General features: G+C 44.2%; 1 protein-coding gene across 2 annotated transcripts in view; it reads right to left on the reverse strand.

Annotated features, from left to right (window-relative positions):
* LOC146823002 (enoyl-CoA delta isomerase 2-like) overlaps window positions 1-27,231 on the reverse strand; it is a 995,794-nt gene that overhangs the window by 66,509 nt on the left and 902,054 nt on the right. For both annotated transcript variants that reach the window (XM_085607191.1, XM_085607190.1), the window contains one exon: window positions 8,511-8,654. In XM_085607191.1, coding sequence (XP_085463317.1) covers window positions 8,511-8,654 — 144 coding nt within the window. The remainder of the gene's footprint in view (window positions 1-8,510; window positions 8,655-27,231) is intronic.

The raw sequence follows: 27,231 nt of genomic DNA on the forward strand, positions 1-27,231 counted from the left end.
CGCTGAAGGGGTCTTGGCGCATAAGAGTCGATTTTGGACTGGTGCAAGGTGACCACTATAACTAGTGACCAGCATATGCCAGGCCAACCTCTCACAAAAGATGTTTAAAAAAAGTACAATGAGATTCCAGAATTAACTACTGGCATCTGCTGAGGCAGAAAAGAAACATAATGAAATTTTAGAAAACACATTGATGATTTTGAATGAGAAATGAATGTCAACATGTGGATAGGTGCATGTTTTTAAGTAATACAGTTTTTAGATGTGATATGAGATAACAGTTGGTTATGTTACTCCTATACATAGATTAATTAAGTTTAATCAAGGCAATCAAGTATGCTGTAGTTCCACAACAAATGTCAAATCAATGTAATTTTTTTATTAGTTTTAGCATTAATATTATTCACATTATCAGATGGTTCTTTAATGAAAGATGAGGTACGTAAAATGCTAAGAAACCTTTGAGTTAGGTGAAGATGTAGTTTTATAGAGTGAAAGACATGACTCCTATTATACACGAACTTGAATGTGCACTTAGGTGATATGGGTATCAAATCCAGGGCCGGCTCTAGGGCGGTGCGACCGGTTCCACCGCACCGGGTGCTGACTTCGCACAGGGACGCCTGTTTGGTGTTTGCTAGTTTATATTGTGCCTAAAAGCACCTGCTGCAGCGTTCCTGGCCTCTAGCAATGTTCAGGCAGCAATTAAAATGTCAAGAAACCTCCGGTGATTAATGTTCTTCCAGGGGAGATCGAAGTTTTGTCTAATAGAAGGTTTGACTCCAGGAAGTTTTGATTCTTGGTTGGGTAGTGCAGAGGGTTAATATGCCTGCTGCACAGAACATGTATTATGCAGATCACAAAGTGAATATAACGTAGACAGGCCAGTGGGTTATTGCCTTTGTCAGAGACTTCTTTTTGTTAGTTGCAGTTTACAGTGAGCTATTAACTGTCATCAAAGAACTGCGTGCAGACCTCAAGGTATAGATTAGAGCCTGAGGGTTTTTGCCTCAGACTTTCATTCTTCTAATATTGCGAAAAGGGTTCACTTGGGTTAAAATCAGTTCTTGTTATTAAAGAGAGCCCCAGTCCATTGTGTTACATTTTAAATTCAGAGTTTGTGCTTCTCCAGGCCAAGTACACTTCAACTATACTGCCTGCCAATATGCATGACGTGAACTCACCCCTTGTTATCCTTTGTCATATGTAACATGTACACTGATTTACACACCTATGCTTGATAGTCTCTGTGTAATGTGTGCGTTATGTACAGTGCTCTGACGCCCTTCACTTTTATGAGTGACGCTATAAAATGTATTAAATGCATCTGAGAGAGAGTGGTTATGGAGACTGTTAAAGGGTGGTAGGAAGGGAATCCGTGGCAGAGGTGGGCATTGGGGGGGGGGGGGGCAGCAAAAAGGGGGCACCAAAAAACATTGTTGCACTGGGCACCATCAGTGCTAAAGCCGGCCCTGATCAAGACTGTGCTTTGTCAATATCTGAATGATAAATGATGCACTATAGCCTTTGCTTCAAGAGTGCTTCCATCTTCTGAAAGCATTTATTCCATGATTCTAATGGAAGTGTTCGTTCCTAAACGGTGAAGCACTGTAAGACATACGTGGAGTGTACTCTTTTGCAATTTGGAGGACTCATAAGCCATATGTTGTCTGTGAGCTGTCAGTATCACAGGAAAACGACAGCTAGGTTAGTGGCTGTGTACGAATGCAACTTTCTTTGTAAATGTGCTCCTGGTAAAACATGAAAGGACCACGTTTATTTCAAGATTACCTTTATAGTTGCAGGTTGTGTAAATGCAGCTGTCCAGACAACTGGTGTAATAAAAGGCATGGTGTCTAAACACGAGAGGTTGTCAGCCATGAAAAAAGACAAAGTGGTCTATTCCAATAGCCATTCGCGTCCATAAATCAGGTTTAGGGGTTTAAGTGACAGGATTTATGGCTGCTAGGTTTTCACAAAAAGTGAAACTGTAAGCTGATTTACTTCTATGTAATTGTAGGCCACAGCTGCATATAATTATGCAGGGGTAGATCCAAGACAAGGGTGGGAAGGGGCAGGATCAGTGTGTGGTTTGCCTTGTGAGTATGTGAATCTTTCTAAACACTTCTCTGACCCTTTCCCACCTATGGAAAGGTCAGAGCTTTGCTCCTGCGTCGAGAGATATGAAATCTCCTTCTAGTTAAGGGTGGAAAGAAGGCAATGGAATTCTCCCAGACTTGCTTGCGATGCAGGGAAAACGTTTCTCTACATGTTTTTCCCATGGAAGAAAAAATGCAAAAGAAAAAACTGTACTGCTGTACTTCGGGCTTCCTTTTGGAATTTACAATTGTATCCTGTGTACCAGTCTGCATTGGGGAAATAGTAATAGCAAAAGAGATTCTCAAGAGCATGCCTGAAAGCTGCGTCTGGTGCAACATTCCAGGAATACCACTGGCAAAGTTTGAAAATTGGATATCTGCAACCATGGGCAGGAGTACTGGATTCTTTTTTCCAGACCAATTGGCTCTATCATTGCTTGTTTGTGTGTGTGATTATGAGTGTGGTACAAGAGTGTGAAAACACAAAGGTTTTACATTGTCTGGGCCGTATTAATTATGCGGTGCATTTTCCTTGATAGCACTTGGTGCACCTTTCAAAAGGTGCGCCCAGTGCAAAGCAGAAAAATGCACCGCATTATAGTGAATGCGCTGCCCCCAGGGAAGTTGCGAGCGCAAGCTGCCCTGGGGTCAACGCATTCAGTTGAAAAACTGAGCGGCTGCCTTGAATCCGCTCTGTGTTTCACTGTGAGGGGCAACCCACCTGCACTTTGAAGGGGGATTAGAGATCCCCTTTCAGGCGAGTGCAGCGAGTTAGTGCACCCGCCTGCAAGTGGATATCTGGGGCGATCTAAGGGGCCCCCTTTCCTTCCTCCAGAGGGCTGTCATCAGGGGGCACACTGACAATGCTCCGTCTCCTGACAGGATATTTGCCTCTCTGCCCGCATCTGTAATATGGTGCGGGTGCAGAGGGAAAGGGATTCCCTCATTTGCATGGGGCCACGCCCCAATGCAAATGAGGAAACACCCTCTAATGATAGCCCTGGCACTTTATGTGTACCAAAGTTTTCAGTATTACAGAAGGGTATGCACAAGAGTCTGTTGCCCCTTCAGTGATACCAAAGAGACCCAGGGGCACGCAAGTGTACAACTCAGCTTTGGCCATACATAAAATCTAATTTATAGATGAATGTTGCTGCTTATTGAAAGACCCAAGGGCTGCTGTGTATCTTTCTAGCCTCTAAATTGCATTAACATCATGGCATGCCATCTCTCTTGTTGATCAAGTAAGAATTTACTAACCCCTGTATGTAAGCTTTATATTAATCATCTTCTATCTGAGATGTTGTTATTCCATAGGTTTGCTCTAGAAAAAAGACAACATCAGAGTACAGCTACTCCATGAAAGCTCACTTGAATGTCCAAGGCTCATTTGAAAATCCACCAATTGCTGAAAAGAGCAAATATTCATAGTTATCTTCTTTAGTTCTGAGGATGACTCGTTGAAGTCCTCAGCACTACCTCTCTATTGCGGTGGATGTCAAAAAGCCATCCTCAGCACTGAATCAGAAAATGCTTCTGTTTTCCAAATCAGAAGCATTTTCATTTTCAAAATTGAAGAGAGGATGCATCCGGAGTTTGATCATTTTTTGTTTTGATGTAACGCTAGCAAAACAAAATTGAACGCAGACTGTGCTAATGGCACAGTCTGCTTTCACATTTGATCGGGCTTGGTTGCATATGTTATGCCCACTAAGCACTTAACACCACAGGAGAGGCAGCGCTGTGAAGGGGATAACTTATCTAGTGGATTCTGCTCAGAGATCGCTCTGGGCACATGATCCACAAGCAGGGATCTCCTTCACTAGACACCAGTGATCTACCATTGTGTTGGGAGCTTTCCCTGGCAAGGCCATGGGCGCCACCCCGGCCTTGGACACAGCAGTCTTTCTGCCCCCTGGGATGAATGGGGGTTGTTACATCCAATCTGCCACGTGGGTGTGCAGAAAGCTCAGCAGGGAAAGGTTTTACTGTTTTTTTGGGTGGTGCCCCACTATGGGTTTCCGCCTCTATTTTTCCCCGCTCTCTGACTTGACAGTCTTTCTGTCCCCCTGGGAGTGCATAGGGAGTGTTATATCCAATCTGCCCCTACCAGGGGAGCAGAATGCCCACAACAATTAGGAAATGGTGGTTGTACTGTCTTTTTGGAGGGAGTGACTCAAATGGAAAGGATGTGTGTTCTCCCTGGGAGTTTACCATAGTTCTGCCTTCAGAGGGGGCAAAAAGACCTCTGGACACCAGAGATTTTTTTGGGGGGGAAAAGAAATATGGAGTGTGGGCAGACCACCCTGCAATGGACCTATCCCACTGCCCTAGAGGCCTAACACTCTTGGTGCCTATCCGGGGCACAGAGCATTGCCATACCCATGGAAATCAAGAGGAAATTTGGATTCTTTTGGGGTAGTTTTCTAATATGGAACAGCAGAGGGGGTGAATCCAAATTTCCTCTTGCTTCCAGTGCTGAATGGCTGCTTTATTTGGGTCCGGCTCGGCCTCCACCGAAGTAGACATGCCAAACTCAACATTTTGGAAAATATGGTACTTGGGGGAGTCCAAAGTGGTGTACAATGTTTTCTTACCCAATATTCCCTGCAACCCTGAAATTTTACCTAAAATCATACATTTTTCTCACATTTCTGTGAAGGAAATTTGCAGTCTCTGCAGGGACCCACAAAATTCTTACCAGCCAATGTCCCCACACTTCTGCTTTAAAAAGAAAACAACTACCCCCACTCGTGTGGCTGTGCCTAGTGCCCACAACAGAAACGGACCAAACCGTACAAGTCCTTCTCATGATAAATATGTATGACAATAAATGTGCATAGAATGTGAATGTGTGAAGGTGAAATGGACATGTGAATGTGTGTGAGAAAGGGACAAGCTCTGTAAAACTGAGTAGCAGTATTTTGTTTTGTGTCGAAGTGCCATTTGAATATATATTGCTTTTAGAGAAGCTACTGCACACTCTGCAGAGAGGATCTATTAACTGGTGTGCAGTGAGAGGACAAGTGGATGGCTGAGATCATGGTGAGAGCAATGGAAGTAGAGAGGAACATTCTAGTCAGAGGAGAGAGCAGAATCACAGGAGAGGGGAGGAGAGAAAGGTACAGCAGTGGGAACATTTCTCTTTATCCTTCCTTTAGAATTTAAAAGCAAGGCTCCTTCTGAGGGTAGAGGCTACAGTCAGGCCTTACTGGTAAGGCTGAGAGCACTGGGTCCTGTGCTGCATTGGGATTTGTGTGACCTGTGTACCCACTGCTGATTCAACGGGGCCATGGAGGTGGAGGCTTTCTTGAACCTAAGCTATGCAAGACTTTGATAATTGATGGGGATCTGCTAGGTATGTGGCAGGGATGGTAGTTGTGGCTACCCTGGCCTGTTTTCACCATCAGGCCTTCCTGGCATGCTAGGAGGGTTTGTGGGGGTTATGGGCCAGAACCCATGGAGAGCAGGGTGTGAGAGGCAGCTTTGCAGTACTATCTTGTGACCTGGCATAGCAGATGATGGTCTGGAAGAAAAAGAGCAGGAAAGCTCATGTGTTTGGTTTCCAGGCCCCCTGGTTCCTTGTCAACCATACGTTTGAATGTGGAGGTTTCTATGGCAGGTAGTGCTAGAGTGTGCTGGGGTGGTGAAAGTGATACTAGTTCCGCTCATAGTGTACTGATTGTGATAGTGGTGATAACGGTGGTGGCAATGGTGGCAACACTGGTGTTGGTGATAATGTTGGTAATAGGGGTAGTGATAGTTGGGTGATGGTGATAGTGGTATTAATAATGATCGTAATGTTGGTGATAGTGATCGTAATAAAGTTGATTGTAGCGCTGATATTGCTGGTGATGGTAGCAGTGCTGATGGTGGCATTAGTGGCAGTAGTGGTGATGGTGGCAGTATTGGTGATGGTGTTGGTGATGATGGTTTTGATCTGGTGATAGTAATGGTGATGTGGGTGAAAATCACAGTAATAATGGTAGTAGTGATAGTGATGGTAATTTTGATGATGATAGAAGTGATAGTGGTGGTGGTAATACTAGTGGCGATGGTAATGATGGTATTGATAATAGTAATAATGGTGGTGCTGGTGATAATGTTGGAGATGTTTTCACTGGTAGTCATAGTAAAGGTGGCAATGGTGGTTGTAATGGGGATGTAATGATGGTGTTGGCTGTGGTAAAGGTAGTCAAAGTGATAATGGTTGAGGTGATGGTAATGGTTGAGGTAGTGGTGGTAACATTTACTTTGCTCAGCATTATGACATACAGCAATATATTTGTCCGTTATTTAAAAGCTTGTATTAAATGGGGCATTTTCTAAACATAAATCCTAACATTGGCGAGTGGACCACAAACATATACCGATATTAATAATAATACTTCTTTGCTAACACATGAGTGTCTTCATTAAATTTGATGCTCTAAATTGTTTATGCTTGTTGCTTACAATTCACTGCATGAAATTTGTTTTTAAATCCAGTAATGGAAAAAGGAAAACACATGGTTTGTTAACAAACTTTTGTAGGTGCTTTCCCTTAACAGTTAAGCTCTACCCTCAAGGAATAGTATTATGAAAATGAACTGGAAGATTAAGTTTGTGTTCTAAAATGTGAACTTAAAAGGCATGCACTGCAAAATATTATACAGTACTTTTGACAAATTGTTATATTCCATATAGTTATCATAACATAGGTCCGGTAATCTCATTACCCGCCACCTATATTCTCTCCCTACATTACACTTGTCACAGTTTACAAGGACTGACCTTTTACCTAGATATTACACTGCAGTCAGAACGCGGGTGAACCCTAGTTCGAAATCTCATACATTATGCATGAGGATTCTTAGAAGCACAGCAGGACTACCAGCTCCTGTATAAAATATATGTACAAGGTTCAGGCCAAACGTCATCCTTAGGCCGACATAGTAATACAGCAAGGTAGGACCCCTTGGGAGACCTATGGGTATATATACATCACATCTTGCTAAAACAGTTCGAGGAGACCGAGACTTCCCGGCCGACACACTGACCAGAGACGCTGAGGTTCTGCACGCAGACACTCCAGCTCGCAGGGGTCTAACATCCCTCTCAGGGTGGCCAACTTGAGACCAGGACGGGGTCCCATAGTCTCTCACTTCAAGGTAATGGGGTTGACTAAATTCTAGAGGGATTCTTGGCTTAACACCTACATACATGCTAGGTACACTTAGGTACATCTAGTTAGGGAAGCAACGTAGGAGTATGCATCTTTTATCATGTGTTATATATATTCATATGTATTCATGACTATAGTAAGATAGTAGAGATATACCATAAATTTACCTTTATCGTACTACTAATCATTTATTTCTTATACTGCTTAACGATTGTTGCAGCTCATCTATTCTACACCAGAATAACAACTATTCAATAAATTATTATTGAATACACCCAGCCTGTTTATTCTGTTTATTTCTCTGAGACAGACTAAGTAAGCACGAGTGACTGAGCGAAAAGTAGTATATTGTTTCCACGGTCCTTAGGGATCAGGGTTCTCATGTTCGATGGTTGCCAAGAACTATTCTCTCCACGGTAAGAGGAGATTCTAGTGGCACTGTGAGCTAGTCGGTACAAGAATGCCAACATACCCGGTGGAGGTGATCAGAGTTTGTCTGGCACCAATCCTACAGTGTATGTTGTCTAAACACGCAGATCCTGTATATTTTTTATAGGAACTAGACGACAAATTGTCCAATATGTTTGTTGCGATTTTAAGAAAGCCTATGTGTATGAACATCTTCATTTTATGAACTTATCAAGCTGTAAATCAAGCAACATGTTAACATGACAGCAAAGTAAAATACAGGATGGTGCAAGGGTGTTTATTGAATAGCACTACAACTTTATGACAGGTGAAAGACATCTAAACCGAACACACATCCTAATCAAAAATGCATAAGTCAGCTATTTAAACATCTTTGTGTCCGCAAAGTAAATACACTCAAGAACACAACTGGTTCCAGTTACTTGTCATGTACATTCACAATCTAACAAAAAGACAACTTGATGCCCCCATTACTAAAACCTAATGGGAACACAAAAAGGACAGAATATATGTGTTAGGCTAAAGGGGGCTGATCCAAATCCTACTCTTCTCTGTTCTTCATCTCTTACTAATAAGTTAAGGCATTAGGTCTTTCATTCTGTTGAAGCTAGGTGTAGCTGGATCTAAAAATAACTTTGAAATATAATTTAAGGATGAGATGAAAGCAGCTTGAATAAAAGAAGGACTGGCAGATATTTTTAAACTTTAAATGGCAGCAGAAAAGTATTATACAGCAGTATGGTAATGGAGAATGGTGGTTAAGTATGATGAGATTGTACTATAAATTGAAGTTTTGAACAAACATTTTTTAAACTAACCTCTTTTGGCAGAAGTGCATAATCCTTTAATCTTTTCCAGACAGCACTATGGAAAGTTTTGTCAGGGAAAACATCAGACACAAGACCCAAGGCACATGCTTCTCTTGCCGTCAACAACTTGTTAAAAAGAAGCATCTCTGTAGCCTGAACAACATAAGCAAGATTAACATTACTAAACATGCTTCCAATACACAAATCTAACATTTGTTATGTAAATGACAAGCAATTTTAAAATATGTTTACATAAAGTGTTAGATGTAGTTTGATTTGTGTCATTTTGAATATTTTTTTAAAAATAATTTCATAAAGGGGCTAGATGTATGAAAGTGAGGAATAGCAATTTCCAAATTGCGTTTTTGTGTGAATTGCAATTAGGAAATAGCTATTCCTAATGAATGATACTCTTATGAGTTTTATTAGTGATTCATACTGGGTCACAAATGGATCTACCTAAAAATATTAATGAGTTAGGCTGAAATATGTGACTCACTACTATTCACTGCCATCACAAGGATGGTGGCCACCATGTATGTGATTCCTTTTAAATAAAGCAAATTTTTTTTTAATGCAGCCCATATTCCTTAACAAAAAATGGGATGCTTTTACAAAAAAAATGAACATTTGCAGTTTCCTTTGTTAAGAGTAGGCAGTGGTCCATGGTACCACTGTCTGCTCTTCAAAGAATATGTTGCCAACCATTCTCAAAGGAGAAGGGGTCCCCAGGGGACACTTTCCCATTTGCGAATGAGTTACGCCCATTTCTCAAATGGCGGTAAATTGCAAATGTTTTGCGATCGCATTATGGTTGCAAAACATTCATACATACCATTACAATTCTGTATTAGAAAGGGACACCCTCACCATGCCCCTTCCAAATACTGAATCTCAAAACCCAAATTGAGATTCAGTAATAAGATACAAAATTGCTATTTGGGCTTTGTACATCACAAAAAGCATTTTTGTGGTTGCAAAAGGCCTGATTCTGTGAATCGGGCTGTTTGAGACCCCAAAAATGCTTTGTACATGTAGCCCCTAGTCTCTTTGGCCATTCTGTCATTTATGTGATGATAGTAGCACAGGGCTATAGACCTATTTTTTTACATCTCAGCCACCAATAGCTTTATCTGCCTGTTGGCCAGACCAGTTCTTTCCAATATACATATATTAGGCTTTAGGTGAACCTCTTGTTCATGATTGTATTACTTTGTTGACTTTGTTGTCTATCTCAGTTGCCTCCTCTTGATTCAATGACATTCTTCCCTAGTCTGCTGTTTGTCATGCCCAGACGAATTTCAGTCTCACAGTGTTATGGTTGACTGGCTTATATTTCTTCACTTATGACGTTGCTTACAATAAAGGAACTACTTTGTTCTATTCCTTTCAGTTCTCCAAGGGAGTGCATGTTTGATTGCTCTCTCCCATGTGTGTTCCTTTTTCAATTTGCTCCTGCTCCCTTCACTGGCTGTATTGATTATCCTCACCCCATCTAGTTTACCTGTTCCTCTGCATTTGGTTCTTTTATTTTACCAACCTCCTCTACAACCCTCCACTGCCACCCAATTCATTTTATTTAAAATGGGCTGCTCTGAGCACGTCATTTTCAATTATTTGATTTGTCCCCTGATAATGGCCTATGTCCCAGGGGAGAACAGCATGCCCATATGTGGGTATGCCTGCTACCCTTGTCTCGGTTGGAGGGTGGGAGAGCAAGCCTGCCAATTCCCACTCATGCCAGACTAAAATACAATCATTACTTTGTAAAAATATTTTGAAACGGACTCTTTGACCCCGAGCACCTCTTTAGAAGACTGGGCTGCTGGGCTGTGTTGCACACTCAGTGACACAAGGTTTAACTCTACCCATTGGAAACCTTTAACGTGTGCGTTTTTTTGCTCTCCTCATGTGCTGCTTCTCCTTTTATTTGCCCCCACACTGTTTCCTCACCCCTTCTACCTCATTCATTTGTTCTCCCATTCCTCATTCATTTTGTTTTTTAAATACCCCTTTTTCCTACCCCCTGTTGCTCTCCCTCCGCTCTATCAAAAAACATTTGTGCATCTGGTACGCTATAGGGTTTCTATCCATTTTAAGTTGGCCACTTGCAAGTTTGCATGTATGGTGGGCATCAAGGAATGAGTCTGTTTTATTTGAACAAGCCCATTCAAAGACAGCCGCTGTGGATGCATGCACATCCCTAGCGGCCATCTCTGAACACGTTTGTTCAAATATTACAAATACATTCAAAGATGGCTGCTGTCTGAACAAACCCATTCAAAATGGGTACCACAGATGCGTAGGCACCCACGGCAAGAATCTTAGGCAAAAAAAAACGGTGGCAAAACCAATAGGTTTCACTGCTGAGATATAATGACTTTGCCACTGCTTGATTTATTAGCCTGAAGATGAACATCATTTTGTCTCATCTTTTATTTAATGGTATACTAGTAATTGTATTGTGGTGATATGTAGGGCAGGAAAATTTGTGATAATCTGATGTTTTTGTCTAAGAGAGGCATTATGCAGTGATCTGTAAATGTGTGGAATCTAGTGCATGTAGTGTGCTACTTTCCTTAATATCAGCTGACAGTTTGAATGAGAAGCTGGGAGGAAGGGATTGAAATTTCATTTTGTCAACTGCACTGTTTAATTTATAAACACAATTAAGTGAAAGGCCTTAAGGTTTTTCTTAGGGCATCACCACTAAAAGCTGGGTTGCAGAATGCTAAACTGCCTAATTATGAATCCCAATACTGCCTCATTCTTTCACCACTCCACACTTCCTGTTTTTTATCTCACTCTAGTAGGTTCCTTTTCATGCTAGCTTTCTCCCTTTGCTATTGATTTCTTATCTTTTCCCTCCCTTTTCTCGTTTTCATGCCTTTCGCTCCCTCTCTTGCTCTGAGCCAAAGTCTGATAAGGAAAAATAAGTCCTGGTTCCCTAAAGTGAGGGCTGGTGCCGAAGATTTCTAGCCACCTGCTCAAATTAAGCAACATGTGTAACTGTAATAAAAATGATACTTTTGTATATTGGATTTGATTTAATCTTTCTACACAAGTGACAAAGATTTACTTGCTTGCATTTTACAATAACATTTTACATTGTTTCATGTATGTCAAATATGTCATTTGGAGGTTTTGCACACTTAAAAGTACTTGTCAGATCACAAATATGGGTCCACCACCTGGGACAGTTGCCAAAAATATGGTAAATCAACTGCTTATTTATAAGGGTAGAGATACCACTTGTCAAGCATGGTTAGGGAAAATGAATGGTCTTAATATTTTATAGCACTACTACACATAGGACGTCAATAAACCTTTTTTATTTTTTATTTATTGGGTTTTTATAATGTGCAAAACATAACATCATCAATGAGCAATCAGTTGCATTATCTATTACATATGGAGAAATTTCGTTACAGCCATTACGCTATCTTTGTAAATGACAAACAACCTACCTGATTTAGCCCATATCTGTTTAACTGGACCAGAGTATGTATATAACAATTGCATTATGGCAGTCCATAAATTAATCTATAGCATGAGGTGGTTATATAGATATCCAGCATCCCAAGGGAAAAACACATTCTTGATGGGTGCCTCAACCTCTTCGGTATATCCCAATAGAGCGGTCAATGGGGTGAGAGCCATATGTAAACCTGTCATTTGTGTCATGGCATCGGATACCTGTTTCCAGTAGCTGTTTATCGTTTTACACTCCCAGGCCAATTGGAGAAAATCATCCCACTCCGACCCACATCAATCACATCTGTCTGTTGGGCGCAGTCGGTATTTGTGTAGTCGAGCAGGAGTATAATAAAGTCGATGCAGGTATTTAAAATGGATAATACATAGTCGACTACTGACTGCAATCCGACCCGTTTGCTGGCAACAGTAGAGCCATTGTTTATCTGTTAGTGTGAGTTCCAGTTCCGCATTCCACCCACGTCGGGATCCCCCAGACAGTTCGACCTGCTTCATCTGTGCATTGTGGTATAACTTGAAACTTTATGTTTAGAACATTTGTTCTGTAGTTGTGCGTGAAGAGTAGGATGTCAATAAACTCTATTATGACAATATTTTTAAAAAAATCTTCACGCAGCAAATGTTTATTACATATTTCTCTTGTTGCAAACTTTCAAGGGGTTTCAGGGATGTTTGTCTCCTGGAACCATGCAAGGACTGGGATTGTGTGGATAATATTAAGGAAATTCACAGACCAAAAAAGAAGCACAGGAGACTCACTCTCAGGGAAAAAACAGCAGAGCAATATAACAGATGATTGTGGGAGTTCTGAGGACAATATGCTGTGCATCCCCAAAGTGACAGACTGAGGGCTATCAAAGATTGAGCTATTATCCAAGACCTCCATGACTTGACTATGGAAGAATTGTTTGTGGAATGAACACCGAATAAGCTGAGGCGGTAGAGTTAATGTGTTGGAAACAGAATTATTCAAAGAGAGGGGCCCAGTCTCAGCATTTGCAATAGAGGAGCTCTACAGATTCAAACCAATCTTAATTCTTTTAGGTTAACTACTTTCTGTAGGGAACACCTGGCTGACACTTGGTAGACTTGGAAACACTGTTGTATCCCAAGGGGTAAAGATTGAAGGCTTTGGAGTACAGAGAGATAGAAGGTTTCCCAGATAAACAAAGTCTAGACAACTGACTTGTTTTTGTGCTTCACCCTTCCAGGTGGGGAACAGCACTTCCCTGGTAATAGTGATAGTCAATATAAAAGGGCACTTTCCCATGCAGTCTTCGCCTGGAAGCTCTTTGTGTAGCTGCATTAGTATTCCAATATCATCTCATTTCACATCCATTTCTCATATCTCCACGTTTGTTTTGTTTTCTCATTATCAGTTTCCTCCTACTTTTCTCACAACCTACCTTGTTATAGTGCTGCCTGTTGGGAACGTTTCACTCCACTTGCTTGTTATCATGTATTACAGAGTTACCAGCCTCCCATGTTCCTGAGAATGCTGGTAAGCTTCCTGGTATTTTCTGCATTTTTCAGTGACTTGTCCCTTGTTGGAGACTGCTAAGCAAAATCTCAGTGGTTTACTTTATGATTGTAAAGATCACTACAAACTCCAGTGATACAATTACACTGTGCTGTAGTATGACAACCTGAATTCTACGTATTGACACCTTACCTAATGTGAGAGAGATGTTATCACTGAAGCAGTACAAAAGAACGCTGTGATTTCTCTCTCTCACACTCTCTCTCCTCTGTAACTCACATTTTTTCCAGTTTAATTTCTCAAGTAGCAAATGTTCTCTTCTATTGGTCCAGAGATTCCGGGAGGGTGGTAGATGCTTATCAAATTTAGGGTTGGCATTTTGGAAACCTGATACTAGGTACTTGTGTTGCAGGGATTCTGCTCAGGAACAGAACTATGCTTGGGACCATAGAACATCAGTAGTTAGGGACTAAGTCACCATACCACATCAGTACCATGATCCCGAGTCCAACTAACTATAGTGTCTAACTTGCCTTCCTACTCATAACCAGTGGGATAAGTGAATTGACATCCCCAGAACACACCACTCCCGACACTCTCAAGGATCGTGGTCACTGGACACACACTCGTATTCACCCAAAATAAGATATGAAAGAGACACTAAGGAAGCTTGAAATGTTTATTTAAACTATCCTGCTCTAGAATGCAGTATACGTTCCTCAATCAGAAAACAACTGCCTAGCAAGAATACCATCAGCATTGCAATAAACCATATATTATGAAGAGCCCTGCCATAATATAAGACAGTATAGCCTAACCCACCTCCCTCTCTACAGAAGCAAACTGATTATACAGCAAAGATATCTGAATTTAGCAGCGGTGGACCCTGCACCTTAGTAAACACAGATGAATGTTCGATATCTCAGATACCGCCATGATCTTCTCTCAGGAAATATCTGTCTCGCTCTGTCTCTCTGCGTTTCCTTGCCTGGCATATCAATATGATAACATACTCATAAACAACAGCTGCATTTCTGTGTTGTTTCTAGGTGTGAGTGCCAGAGCCAAAATAACAAGGTACATTGTTGCTTGACCTTGTCTGCTGTTCGGACTAAATCCCAGGAAAGAACAGAATGAGAAAACAACTGCAGGTCCTGTGTGAAAATATAATGTAGCACAAAAGCAAACATGGTTATGTAGTAATGTATGCAAAGTTAATGCAGCCTGTGTCCTGCACATTTAGGGTATCAAAGGGAAAACTACTATGGTCCCTATGTAGAACACTTGACACCCTCCCCTTGCTCCAGAAGGAAGCTCGTAAAGGGATGACAAATCAGAAGATAAGCAAACTCAAAGGTAGCACTATGAATCAAAAATAGTTACAGGAACAGACAAATGACAATTTGAGAAGAAAAATATCCTTGAGTCTGCTTAGCTTGTTGAAATCTGCTTTCAAAGTTGGAATGGAAGGCGACAGTGGTCTATCTACAACTCGGCAGTAGAGTCACACTCCTCTCCCATGAGAAAAACATCTCAATCAGCACGTTCACAGTGACAGGTAAACAGCAGGGACCATAGCTCATGGTTGTAGCTGCTCCCAAGGGGTTCATATCTACCTATCAGAACATTTTTCGTCCACACTGTAAATTAAAATGTTGATATGAGAAGGGATTTTTTCTAATTTCTCTAAATGTAACAAGGTAACATGGTATATGTGGCGTCTTTCATAGCCATGGATTGTTGTCTGTTTGTGTTAAATTAAAAGACAGAACCAAAGCAGTACAATTCAAGTAATGGCAGGTAATGCGTCCATTTTTAAGTGTCTGAAGTGTCCAACTAAGCTGCATAATGGATCTGAGCTGACTCTTACAATGTTGACATATCATTCTGTACAATATCAATAACAGATGACACAATGCAGTTCAAATTATAAATACTAGATGATAACATATTAATACTGTTGTCTACAACAACAAGTATTTTATCCAAATTATCTTGATCAATTTCTCTCAAGGGCATAGCAGCTTTAGTTTGTGATAGTTTCCATATTTCATTGTAGGCTGCATATAGGAATCTTTTAGAATGAGGTGACTTGGGACCTAATAAAAAATCAGATAGGTTCATGTCCTTGGATAAAAAAGAAAGATGTTGTTTGACTGCAGACAGTATGATGTGTATGTTCGAGGGCAAGAAACAAAGCCTTTAGTTCAGCTAACTGCACTGTACAGTCTACTAGAGACCGAGTGTGAGTATTAGTAGGTTGAAAAACACCATCTAGCATAGTGCCTAGAATGATCGTACATGCAGGGGAGTATTTCTGCTTCGAACCTATAGCAGGTTATACTGAACCATCGGTGTAGATTATATACTTGTATTTTTCAAGTCAAAGAAGAGAAGAAGTAAACGGATTAACATGCTCATACTATAAGAATTCTTGTGTCTGTAAAGCAGGGTCAAAGATAAAGTCGACACCAACTGCTGTTAATGATGTAGCCCACTGAATCCAACAAGGATGAAGAGCTTTCGAATTTGGAACACTAGCTTTTGTGACAGCCTCTAAGGCGGGCACAGGAGAAATGAGAACATTATGTGTACCTTGAGCTAAAGGTCGTTCTTTAACGACGGCCATCTGTACTGCTGTTAGAATTTTTTTTAATGGATGCAAAACGCATTCCGCCTGGGAATATAAATGCGACTTATATGCAATAGGAACTTTATCTCCTTCATTAAATGTGACATAGGTAAATCCAACAGAAGCAGGAACAATCTGGATGACCAAATTTGTAGTATTAAGACTTGTATGTAAATGTCGCATTTTGAGCAAATCTTACTGTAAAGATCTGAGTATTGCAGTGTGTTCAGTCATCCAGCATGCTGCCAAAAAATCTGGATGTATCAAAGCGAAGAGTGATTTAATGCGTTGAGCATATTCTGGAATGTAAGTTCTTCCAAAATGTAAAAAGAATAGATTTTAGAGTGTTTTTGGGTGTTACAACTGTGCACATTTTTCTAAAATGTGAGGGGCCAAGCCCATACCCTCATTGAATAATTCATAACCAAGGAAAAGTACACTGAGGAAAGCAATGTGAGATTTTAAAAGGCTGAACTTGTAACTAAGTTCAGCAAACCACAAAATTATGCAATTCACTCTAGCTAAATGAGGATTTAATTCATCATCTGTCAAGTAGATGTCATAGACATAGGACAAAGCATGAGGGTCGATCTCATGGAGAACGGACACAATTCCACCTGCAAAAAAGCCAGGGCTAATTTTATACCCTATAGGGAATTGGGCATATTGCCATTGGGAACCAAGGGTGGAAATTGCGGACCAATCATGGCTCTATAGTACCAAACTGTGACTGAAAAAAGCATTCGAATTATCAAGTGTGGTTTTACATTTTTTATGAACAATATTGTTAATTAGAGGTGTGCTGTGTGCATTTTGGACAGCAAAAGTGTGAGTATGACTATTCGAATGTCGATAGTCTAAGACAATACAATAAGACTGATCTGGATTTGAAACTGGAAAAAGAGGGTTATTCATTTATGAGACTCAGGGTTCGATTACTCCTTGGTATTCCAATTGAGTAAGAATGAGGTTGAAGTTGTAGAGTGGACCGTATAGGAATTACATGGAAAGGAGAATTTTTGTCCCATCCAACTTGGTTGCAATATAAATCAGGGGTCAAAGCAAGGGTCATTCTGAAGCATAATCCTTTTTTACTGCGTGTGGAACCAGATGCGAAAATAAAGGGAGGATAACATCCTCACCCTGGGGACAAGCAAGTATAAAAATCTACCTCCGCTAAAAGAACATCATAAGAACAATTTAAATCGTCCAAAAAGAGAGCTTTAATAATGCATTTAATGTCACCGTCAATCTGAATATCTAAGTGATACAGTCTGTCCGCGGTTTTTATTCAGATGGTTTCTGTTGCTCTCACCTCCAGAAGCTGGTGTAGTGTATTATGAAGTATGGTGAATTCTGCTGCATTGTTGAGGAGAGTCACCAACCAACTCCTGTCCAGGAGAAGGGCTCTTACCATCTGGGGCATAATTTGCTGTTAAGGCTGCCACTTTCTTTTTCTGGAAAGGGGGCTTATAAGGTTGATCCATCTTCTTGATTTTCTGGCCGAAAGTACTTTGTGTGTCCCGTTTAAGTGGCATGTACTCTCCTTGTTTATGATCAAATTGTCCTCCCCTGTCGTACTGTTGATCAGATGAGTCTTGAATGGAACGAGAAGAATGAGTATCAGGAACCTGAAAGCGATCAAGAGTTTTAATTTTAGAGCAGTCACGAAAGTCGTAATGTCGCTTAGAGTATTCCGGCGGCGGTGTACGGCCACAAGCTCTACCCTTTTGTTGTGGTTGTTTAGATTTATCCCATGTTTTCTTTGGAAAATCATGGGCAGGGTGAGCATCTTTGTCAGAAGATAGTTTTACAAGAGTGGAGACTGACGGTCTGGTCCAACAAACTATTAAGTCCTATGGAACGTATACACCTGCGAAAAAAGAATCAGCAACTAGCGCTCACTGTTCTCAATTGCTACCACGCTAAGCCGCTGGCGTATAGCCAAGGAAGCTGCTTCACCTTTGACATTAGAAAGCATAATTTCTGAGACAACCAGAAAATTACCAACCAGTTTCATCCCCTAATCTAGGGCAGGACGTATCCCATGTTCATTTTGTATTTGTTTGACAGAACGCCCATCAAGGGAGTGCCATAACAGTGGGTATACACTGTGGCAAACACGGTCCGCCAGGTAGTTAAAATTATGAGTTTTTCCGGTTGACCAGTAAGGGGGAACACATCATCAAGTTGATAAATCTTTAGGGCAATCCAAAACAGACTCTCCTCATGATTAGGTAGGTGTATGCCCGTAAATGAATTTACAATAATTGGACTAATTGTAAGACATTGGATTTGGTGTGCCTGAACAGGCACACCGGTCCTAGTTGGACCTGCCAGAAAGGCCCGAGAAACAAATTGTATTCAGGGTCTATACAAATAAACAACTTGTTCACATAATGCACACGTTTCAGCCAAATTCAGCGCTGCCAAATTCGGATAAGGTGTAAAGCCTGCAAGAGCAGGCCCGGTGGCCCCATCAATAATTAAGGGTCCCATACAAACAATGTCGTGGACATGGGGAAGGGCGCCACTAATCAAAGTCTGGTGTTCCCAGACCACAAGGGGTATCTCAAGAAGTGCATAAGGGGGGGGCATGGCTGACTGCCGACGGGAATGGCTGCTCGGAAGCTCAGCTCCGGAGCGCCACTCCCGCATTATCCGGCTAATCCAAAGACCCGCCGACCTGGCCTGTACCCTGTAGCCTTCTCCGATGTCTGGTGGCACCTAGCGACATTGTGGGCAGGTTTGGTCCTGATTGGTGGCCACACCGGTTAGGAGCGCCGTGGACCGCGTCCTTGCCGGCGGCCCCGCTGGTGGAGGTGCGCCTCGGCTGGAGGACGGGCTGCAGCCTATCACCAGGAGACCGGAACAAGTGACGGGACATGATTGCCGGCGCTTCACCCGGGCCCAGCGAGAGACATCGGGGATTTCTCCGCGGCCCCAGGTGTAGCGGGTCCGGAGTGTGTGAGGTGACGACCCCTGCAAGGGAGAAGATGACCTGGCCTGGCCCACCCGCGTGAGTAGCTCTGCAAACGGCCCGTGGCCTCTGCTCTTATATCTGAGGGGGCCCATCCACGCATGCACGAGTCCCGCTGGCAGCCCAAGACTATTTACAGGCCTAGTGCAACTGATGCACGTTCCCGCAGCAGCACGAGGGGGCCCGGTGTAGAGTCCCACCAATCATTGCTCCACGCAGGGCGGCCTCTGCTATTGTACCCGAGGGGGCCCATCCAAGACAGCACAGGACCCACTAACAGCCCTAGGACTGGTTAAGTGCCCAGTGCAACTGTTGCATGGTCCAGCAGTGGTTCGATGAGGCCCGGTGTAGAGGTCCATCAATCCTTTCCCCCCACTGAGGTACTGAGGCCTGGCGCAAGCTGCGGGTGGGACCCAGGCGGCCTGAAGCACGTGTGCTCCCCAACGCGACAGGAGTATCTCACGCCGGGTCCCAGTGAGGGCAGACACTGTAACAGATCACCGCGATACCCCATTTGCCTCACTTGGGCCAGATTAGCGGTTGGTGCAGCAAGTTCTGTAGCGGAGAAGACGTCGTTAATACGGTGGGGGTAGAGGCCCAACCCTACCCCGGTGCCCTCTTGCTGTTGTGTGAGTTTGGTGGGGCGCCACTAGAGCTCATTTGACATTACATTCCCTGTGGAATACCCCTCTGGCTGAGGTGAATTTTGCGAAATCCGACAGGCCGGGTGGAAGATTCCACTGCAGGCGGCGGGGAGTAGCGGCCACACTCTGAAGCTGGGTGGTGCTACTGGGGCGGTGACCATGGCGTCCAGACGTAGCAACAGAACGACAGCACAGACCAAGCTGGAGAAATTTGCCTGGCAAAAACAGCAGAGCGGTGATCGGGGTGAGGTGGCGGCCTCAGACGACACGGCGGAACCCACGAATAGGGATCTCCTCGAAGCGATTGCTGCGATTAAAGCGTCCCTCGAAAGAAGGGTCGACACAGTGGCCATAGATGTGGGACTGATCTGGGAAAACATGAAAAAAATCGCTGAGCGTGTGGGCACAGTGGAGAGCACGACCAAGGAACTGAGCAGCGACACTTGCCTTCTCAAACGAAAAGTCACTGAACTGCACGCCTCCCATGAATCAATGGCTCAACAGCTGGATGACTATGAAGGCAGAATGCGCCGGAACAATGTTCGCATTATAGGTGTTCCGGAGTGCGCAGAGGGGCAAGCAGCAGACCTTTTTGTAGAGGACTTGGTCCTCAAGCATCTACAGCCCAGAGGACTCTCCAAATGTTTTTCGATCGAAAGAGCTCATCGGGTGCTGGGAGGTCGACCCAGGCCGGGGGTGCCCCCTAGGCCCCTACTTGCCCTCATGTTCAATATCCGACATCGAGACACCATTCTCCAAACTGCAAGGGCGGCCTTGCCGCTAACCATTGAAAATAGCAAAATTATGTTCTTTCCCGATTTCACATTGAGAGTTCAGAAACAGAGACGCAGCTTCTTGGAGGTGAAACGGGCTCTCCGGGACCAAGAAGTTAAATACGCAATGATGTTCCCCGCCAAGCTGTGAGTGGAAGCCAATGGGAAGTCATGGTTCATCACTCGCCCGGAAGAAGCATTGGACTAGCTGGAGGGCTGGCGCACGGTGGAAAAGAATGTAAAGAAGGGATTCTCGGCGGCTGACAAGGCCGAGGATTGGCATCAGCATAGACGCTCTCTTCCACATTCGGACTCTGATTCCCATGGACACACAGGTGGGCACTAATCTTGGACGCTGGTAAGACTGTGTGTTGTTACCCTCGGCCCCCGAGAGTTCCCCAGTGCGCCTCTTGTGGTGGACTCAAAAGTTTAATCTTCTACCTGTGAGAGCAATGGGTACGGTTCTGATCAGGAGGAGGGAGGGGGCTCCCCTTGCTGGCGAAGCGTCCTCACTTGTCGTTATTTTAGGAGACTCAGCGTTTGAATGCCTATTTTAAACTGTTACTGGTATGCTTTTTCTTCATGTTTAGTCGCTTGGTGGTGATTGTTTCCTATATGGGGACCGCTGACACATGGGTCCCTGAGCCGGGACACCATTTGGTGATGGTTAGTCATCTGGGTTGAGCCTGGTGTTATATACGGTGTTGGGGATGGGGTCGGGTCGGGGGACGAGGAACCTATTGACTGCGACTGTGTTGGAAGTGGGGTAGCTCGCGTTACCTCGAATTGTTCATGGGTGGGTGACTGGCACTCTGCATGTTGAGGGTGGCGGGCGGTTTCAGTCCCATTATGCAGGGAGGCAGTGAGGGGGGTGAGTTACTGCGAATTTGGGTATGTTTGGGTTTGTTTTGTTGGGGGGATGTTTTTCATTGTTTTACTGCAGCAGTACAAAATTGCATCTTGTATCAGGGCATCATGGATGGTATCGACACTCAGGTCACTGATTTCACGTCTCAAAGCGCCCTGGGGTGCTGTAACACAATAGGAGCAACACAGAAAGTCGCCGTTGAGGGTTTCATTCACCATAGACACTCCGTCCACTCCATTAAACCGTTACTACAGTCTTATGGCAAGAGGTCAGGGACTTAGACTCATGACATGGAATGTCAATGGGCTAGGGGACAAAATCAAGCATGGAATAATGCTACAATATATTCACCGTCAGGGGCTGGATATGATGTTGTTCCAAGAAACCCATCTAATAGGTAACTCCTGTAAGGCCCTGGATAGGAAGGGCTATCGTATGGTTGCACACTCGGGCTTTACCTCGGGGTCCAGAGGGGTGGGGATCCTCCTTCAAAAAGGCTGCCCCTATGTGGTACAAAGCACGTGGACTGACTCGCAGGATAGATATGCAGCTTGCTCGGGCATCTGGGAGGGCAGTCTCCTCAATGTTATCTCGGTGTATGACTCACCGGATCTTCAACGCATGACACTAGCAGATATAGGTGCGCTATTATTGAACTTACCCGAGGGGACATCTGGAGCTGGTCACACCCCCATGACACACTCTTCACGTTCCAATCCGGTGTGCATGGCAGCCAATCACGACTGGACTACCTGTTTACCCACGCACAACACATACAGGACTTCACAGATTCCACTTGTCTTGTAAGGGGAGTGTCGGATCACTCCCCGGTCACGGCAGTCTTCGGAGCTCGCTGTGCAGTGCAACCAGGCCCCATCATGATCCAGCCCTGGGCGCTAAAGATCCCACACATCAGGGATAACTTACGGAAAGACACTGACTACTATTTTGAGGAGAATACAGGGTCCGTGAAGTCAGCGATAACGCTCTGGGGCGCATATGGGGCAGTGATAAAGGGGAGAGCATTGTCTATGATGGTGGGTCACAGGGCAGAGCGCAACCGGCGAGTGAGTGAATTGGAAACGGAGATCTTAAATCTTGAACGCGCCACCTCGCAGAGCCCTGATCAGGATACTCAACATCACCTCAATGTTAAGAGACTATAGGCATCTGCTCTTAGAGGACGCCAACAGGCATGCTCTCGCCACCCGTCATAGAATATACGAACAGGGCGAGCGAACTGGAAAACTATTGGCATGGCTGGAACGCAAGGAACAGTCGGCGAGATGGGTGCGCGCGATCAAGGGGCCCAATGAGGTTCTCATCACTGACCATCACGGTATTGCGGAGACAAAATACTATGAGCAAATATACACTATGCCACAGCACTCACAAGCACTATGGGCTGCAGATCGCCTCGCTACTATCGAGGTAACATGTATCTCCCAACAAGATAGAGAGGCCTTAGATGTGGATATATCGGTTGAGGAGATTCAGAAAGCCATTCAAGACATCCGGGCTGGTAAGGCGATGGGCCCTAATGGGCTTCTGATCGAACTGATGAAACCCATGGCTGTGAAGCTTGCCCCCCACTTACTAAATCTATACAATGAATGCTATGAGACTGGCCTCCTCCCGGCCGATAACCGCGCGACCACCATTGTGGTCATCTGCAAGCCCGGTAAACCAGTGGATGAGTGCATATCGTATCGACCCATTTCACTTATAACCGTGGAGGCCAAAATCTTGGCTAAACTGTTGGCCAACCATCTACTCCCTTATCTCACTGACTTGATTCACCCTGACCAGTCGGGATTCATGCCGGGTCGCAATATGGAGCGTAATCTACGTCGCGTACACGGCGCGTTGGGTCATGTGGCAACAATAGAGGAAGATGCGATCTTGCTCGCGCTTGACGCAAAAATGGCATTCAACACCGTGGCATGGGATTATCTGTTTGCGGTTTTGACTCGCATTGGGCTCGGGCCCAAGTTGATTAAGTGGATCAGGCTCTTTCCCCCTTTGTCATGGTACGAGGCAAGGTTGTCCATTATCGCGGCTTCTCTTTGCCCTGGTCCTCCAGCCTTTAGCAGTCTGGATCAGGGGGGACCCGGACATCAGAGGCCTTAAATGGACTGACGAACATGAAGACCGCATATCGCTATATGCAGATGACATTTTACTTTATCTCGCCTCACCGGTGCGCCCACTCCGCCGCATTCTCCACATTTTCCATATATTTGGGGCCCACTCTGGTTACCAGATAAACTGGTCCAGATGTATTCCCTCTGGGGTGATCTGCCGCAAAGTCCTCGGGGATTCACCATTCCAGTGGCGACCCAGGGTTTCCAATACCTCGGCATCTTCATACTAACTGACGCAGCAGTGTTCTATGAACAGAATCTGATGGGCCCGTTGCAGAGGTTTAAATCTGATGTCACCCACTGGAAGGCACTACCGCTTAGTCTCTTGGGTCGGGAGTCTTTATTCAAGATGCTCGCCCTGCCACACTTTCTTTACGCCCTGCAAAACACTCCCATCCCAGTCCCCGAAACCTACTTTTTGCAGATTGATGCAGCAGTTAGAGATTTATTATGGGATAATAGGCTACCTCGAATAGCCATAAACAAGCTCACTATGGGATGGTACGATGGGGGCATCGGGTTGCCGGACATACGCCTTTATTACCAGGCGTCACAATTAATTGCCATCAACAAATGGGTGTTTGGGTCCCATACTGACCCCAGCTTCCGCACTGATCTGTGGTTAATGGGGAAAGGAGGCTACAACAGAGCGCTATACTCACACCCCAAGAAATTAGGTTTGACTGGCCCCAAGGCCTGTACAGTAGAAGTGTGGCACAGGATCCAATGGCGGATGGGATGGCGAGGGCACCTGACGGGAACCCGACATCTTGGGACGACTGAGTACTTGTGCAGGGTTCGACAAGTGGGACATGATCGGTATTTCCACGGTGGGAGATATGTGGATTAAGGGCAAGAAGGCGTGTTTTGCAGATCTCCAACCCAAATATCAGCTAGCACCGTCAGAGCACTTCCGATATCTTCAAATTAGTCATGCCACAGACTGTGCCCTCCCTACAGACACCCCCCTCCCAGACTCCTCTCCTCTGGAGGACAGGTTGTTGCTGGACCCAATGGACCACAAGGCCATCTCCCTAACGTACAAGAAATTGATCAATAACCGGGCCGACCCAATGCAGAAACTGCGAGCTAGTTGGGAGGTGGATGTGGGGGAAATGACTGACGAGGACTGGATTGAAGCGCTGGCTTCCCCCCCGAGAGGTAGCAGTCCCGATGCGACTTCGGCTTGTCCAACTTAAGATTCTCCATCGAGTGTACTTTGATGCTAAACTGTTATTTCAATTAGGAAGGAGACCAGATAAACTCTGTCTTCGACACTGCAATCAAATAGGTACATTCATACACATCTTATGGGAATGCCCCCACATACAACACTACTGGATAGACATCACCCGACAAATGGCAAGGTCTTGTGATAAACCCATACATCCGTCTCCCCAACTATGCCTCCTCAATATCTGGGAGGCAACAGACCTAACCCAAGCTGAACAATCGTGGGCCACCATGGGGTGGGGCATAGCGAAAAGAAACATTGCCTAGAAGTGTGGGGTGGATATTATACCACATTTGCGAGATTGGGCTAAGGACATGGATCATGCTATGGTAGGGGAGAAAACTGTACATAAAGGTAGAGGTTGCCCACGAAAATGGGATAAAAAGTGGGGACGCTGGAATAAATACAGGGGGGACATCTGTATTTCTCCCACGGTGGAACTTAGACGGGAGAGACATGCACTATTGGAGGAGGCGGGCGCAGACAGGAGGACATAAACCTCCGGGCCAACAAGAATAGTGAGTACGAGTGGTGTTCCCAGACCCGAAGACGCAATTGTATCCCTCTTTATACTGACCAGCCTTTCGCTCTGTGTTATCTTTGGTGCTCCCGCGGGATTGTCGGCTATTTTGTAATACTAAAATGCATGTCTCTCAGCTGAGATGTCTATGTAATGTCATTATCGCTGCTGTTTGTGTTCTAATAAAAATTGTTATAAAAAAAAAGAAGTGCATAAGGATGATAAGCATTCAGCACTGCAGCAGCAGTATAAGTATGAAACATATTGCCATTAGCATTGACAGCAGGAAAGGTGACCTAAGAATAAAAGACTTCAAAATGGTATGCTGCGTCTGCTTCACTCACACAGACCACAGGGGCCCCCGCATTAAGGACACCATGCACAAGTAAGTTTCGAGTAACAGCAGGCCAGCAATTAGCCAAAATAGCAACAGCCATAATCAATAAGCGAAGCATTCAAAAAGGCAGCACAAAAAATCCTTTTAACTTTCAAGCTTGAAAAACCAACAGAAATAGGTGTGTCCTAATCACTGTGGAGGAGTGGTCAAAAGCACCAAGGACATCTCCGCAAAATGGTGCGAGGGTATTGTGGACAAGCAAAAGCATTACTCAGGGGTCACACAAGTAAGTACCAGACCAAACGTTGGTGGTGCCATGTTGCAGGGGTTCTGCTCAGGAACAGAACTATGCTTGGGACCACAGAACATCAGCAGTTAGAGACTGAGTTACCATACCGCATCAGTACAATGAGCCCGAGTACGACTAGTGTCTCACTGGCTCTCCTACTCATAACCAGAGGAGCAACTGAATTGACACCCCAGAACACAACATTCCCAACCCTCTCAGGGATCGTGGTGACAGGACACTCCCTTTCACACACACACTTGTACTTATCCACAATAAGATATGAAAGAGACATGAAAGTTTGAAATGTTTATTTAAACTATCGTGCTCTAGAATGCAGTATACATGCCACAATCAGAAAGCAACTGCCTAGCAAAAATACCATCAGCATTGCAAGAAATCATATATTATAAAAAGCCCAGGCATATTATAAGACAGAAGAGGCAAACCCCTCCTCCCCTTCAACAGAAGCAAACTGATTATACTGCAAAGATCTCTGGGTTTAGCAGCAGACTCCGTACCTTAGCATACACAGATGAGCATTCTACATCCCAGATACAGCCGTAATTTTCTCTCAGGAAATATCTGTCTCTCTCTCTCTCTCTCTCAGTAACCTTGCTACTCATACCGATATGATAAGGTTCACATGTTCAAAAACAACAGCTCCATTTCTGTGTTGTGTCTAGGTGCGAATTCCTGACCAGAACAAAATAACAAGGGACATTGATGTTTGACCTTGTCTGCTGTTCAGACTACATCCCATGAAAAAAAAAGAATGAGAAAACAACTACAGGTCCTGTGAAAATAGAATGTAGCACAAAATCAAATGTGTTTTTGTAGTAACGTGTACAATGCTAAAGTGGCCTGTGTCATGCACAGGTAGGCTAACATAGGGAAAACTACAATGGGTCCTATGTAGAATACATGACACGTGGTTTCTTCAGCTTTCCAGGACCTTCTGTATTCTTCAGCTTCAGGAGAGAAATCCCACAATCTGGCTGCACAGACAGGACCTGGATCCTTGTGATCCTACCAAGAGGCTAACTGTCTTAGTTCTTCGCACTGCCTTTTAGTCCCATAGATCCAAGCCAGAGCTTAGCATTGTGGGTTTCTGTTTCCAAGGACATTTGAACTTGATGTGTGGTAGTAAGTTTCCCTCCCTTCCTAAATAATGTTGTAGGCTTCCGCATGCAACTATACAGTTGGATCAGGTTTGTCATACACCCACCTGGTCCCAACCAAGGAGACAGCACTGGAGCTGATGCTGGGCCTCCTATCCCTCTCAGAGTCGCACAAGATCAAGGGACCAAGCTCCTTAGATCAAGCACAGCCCATGG

The sequence above is a fragment of the Triturus cristatus genome, chromosome 5_2 (genome assembly GCF_964204655.1).
Source record: "Triturus cristatus chromosome 5_2, aTriCri1.1, whole genome shotgun sequence".
NCBI classification, from domain to species: domain Eukaryota; kingdom Metazoa; phylum Chordata; class Amphibia; order Caudata; family Salamandridae; genus Triturus; species Triturus cristatus.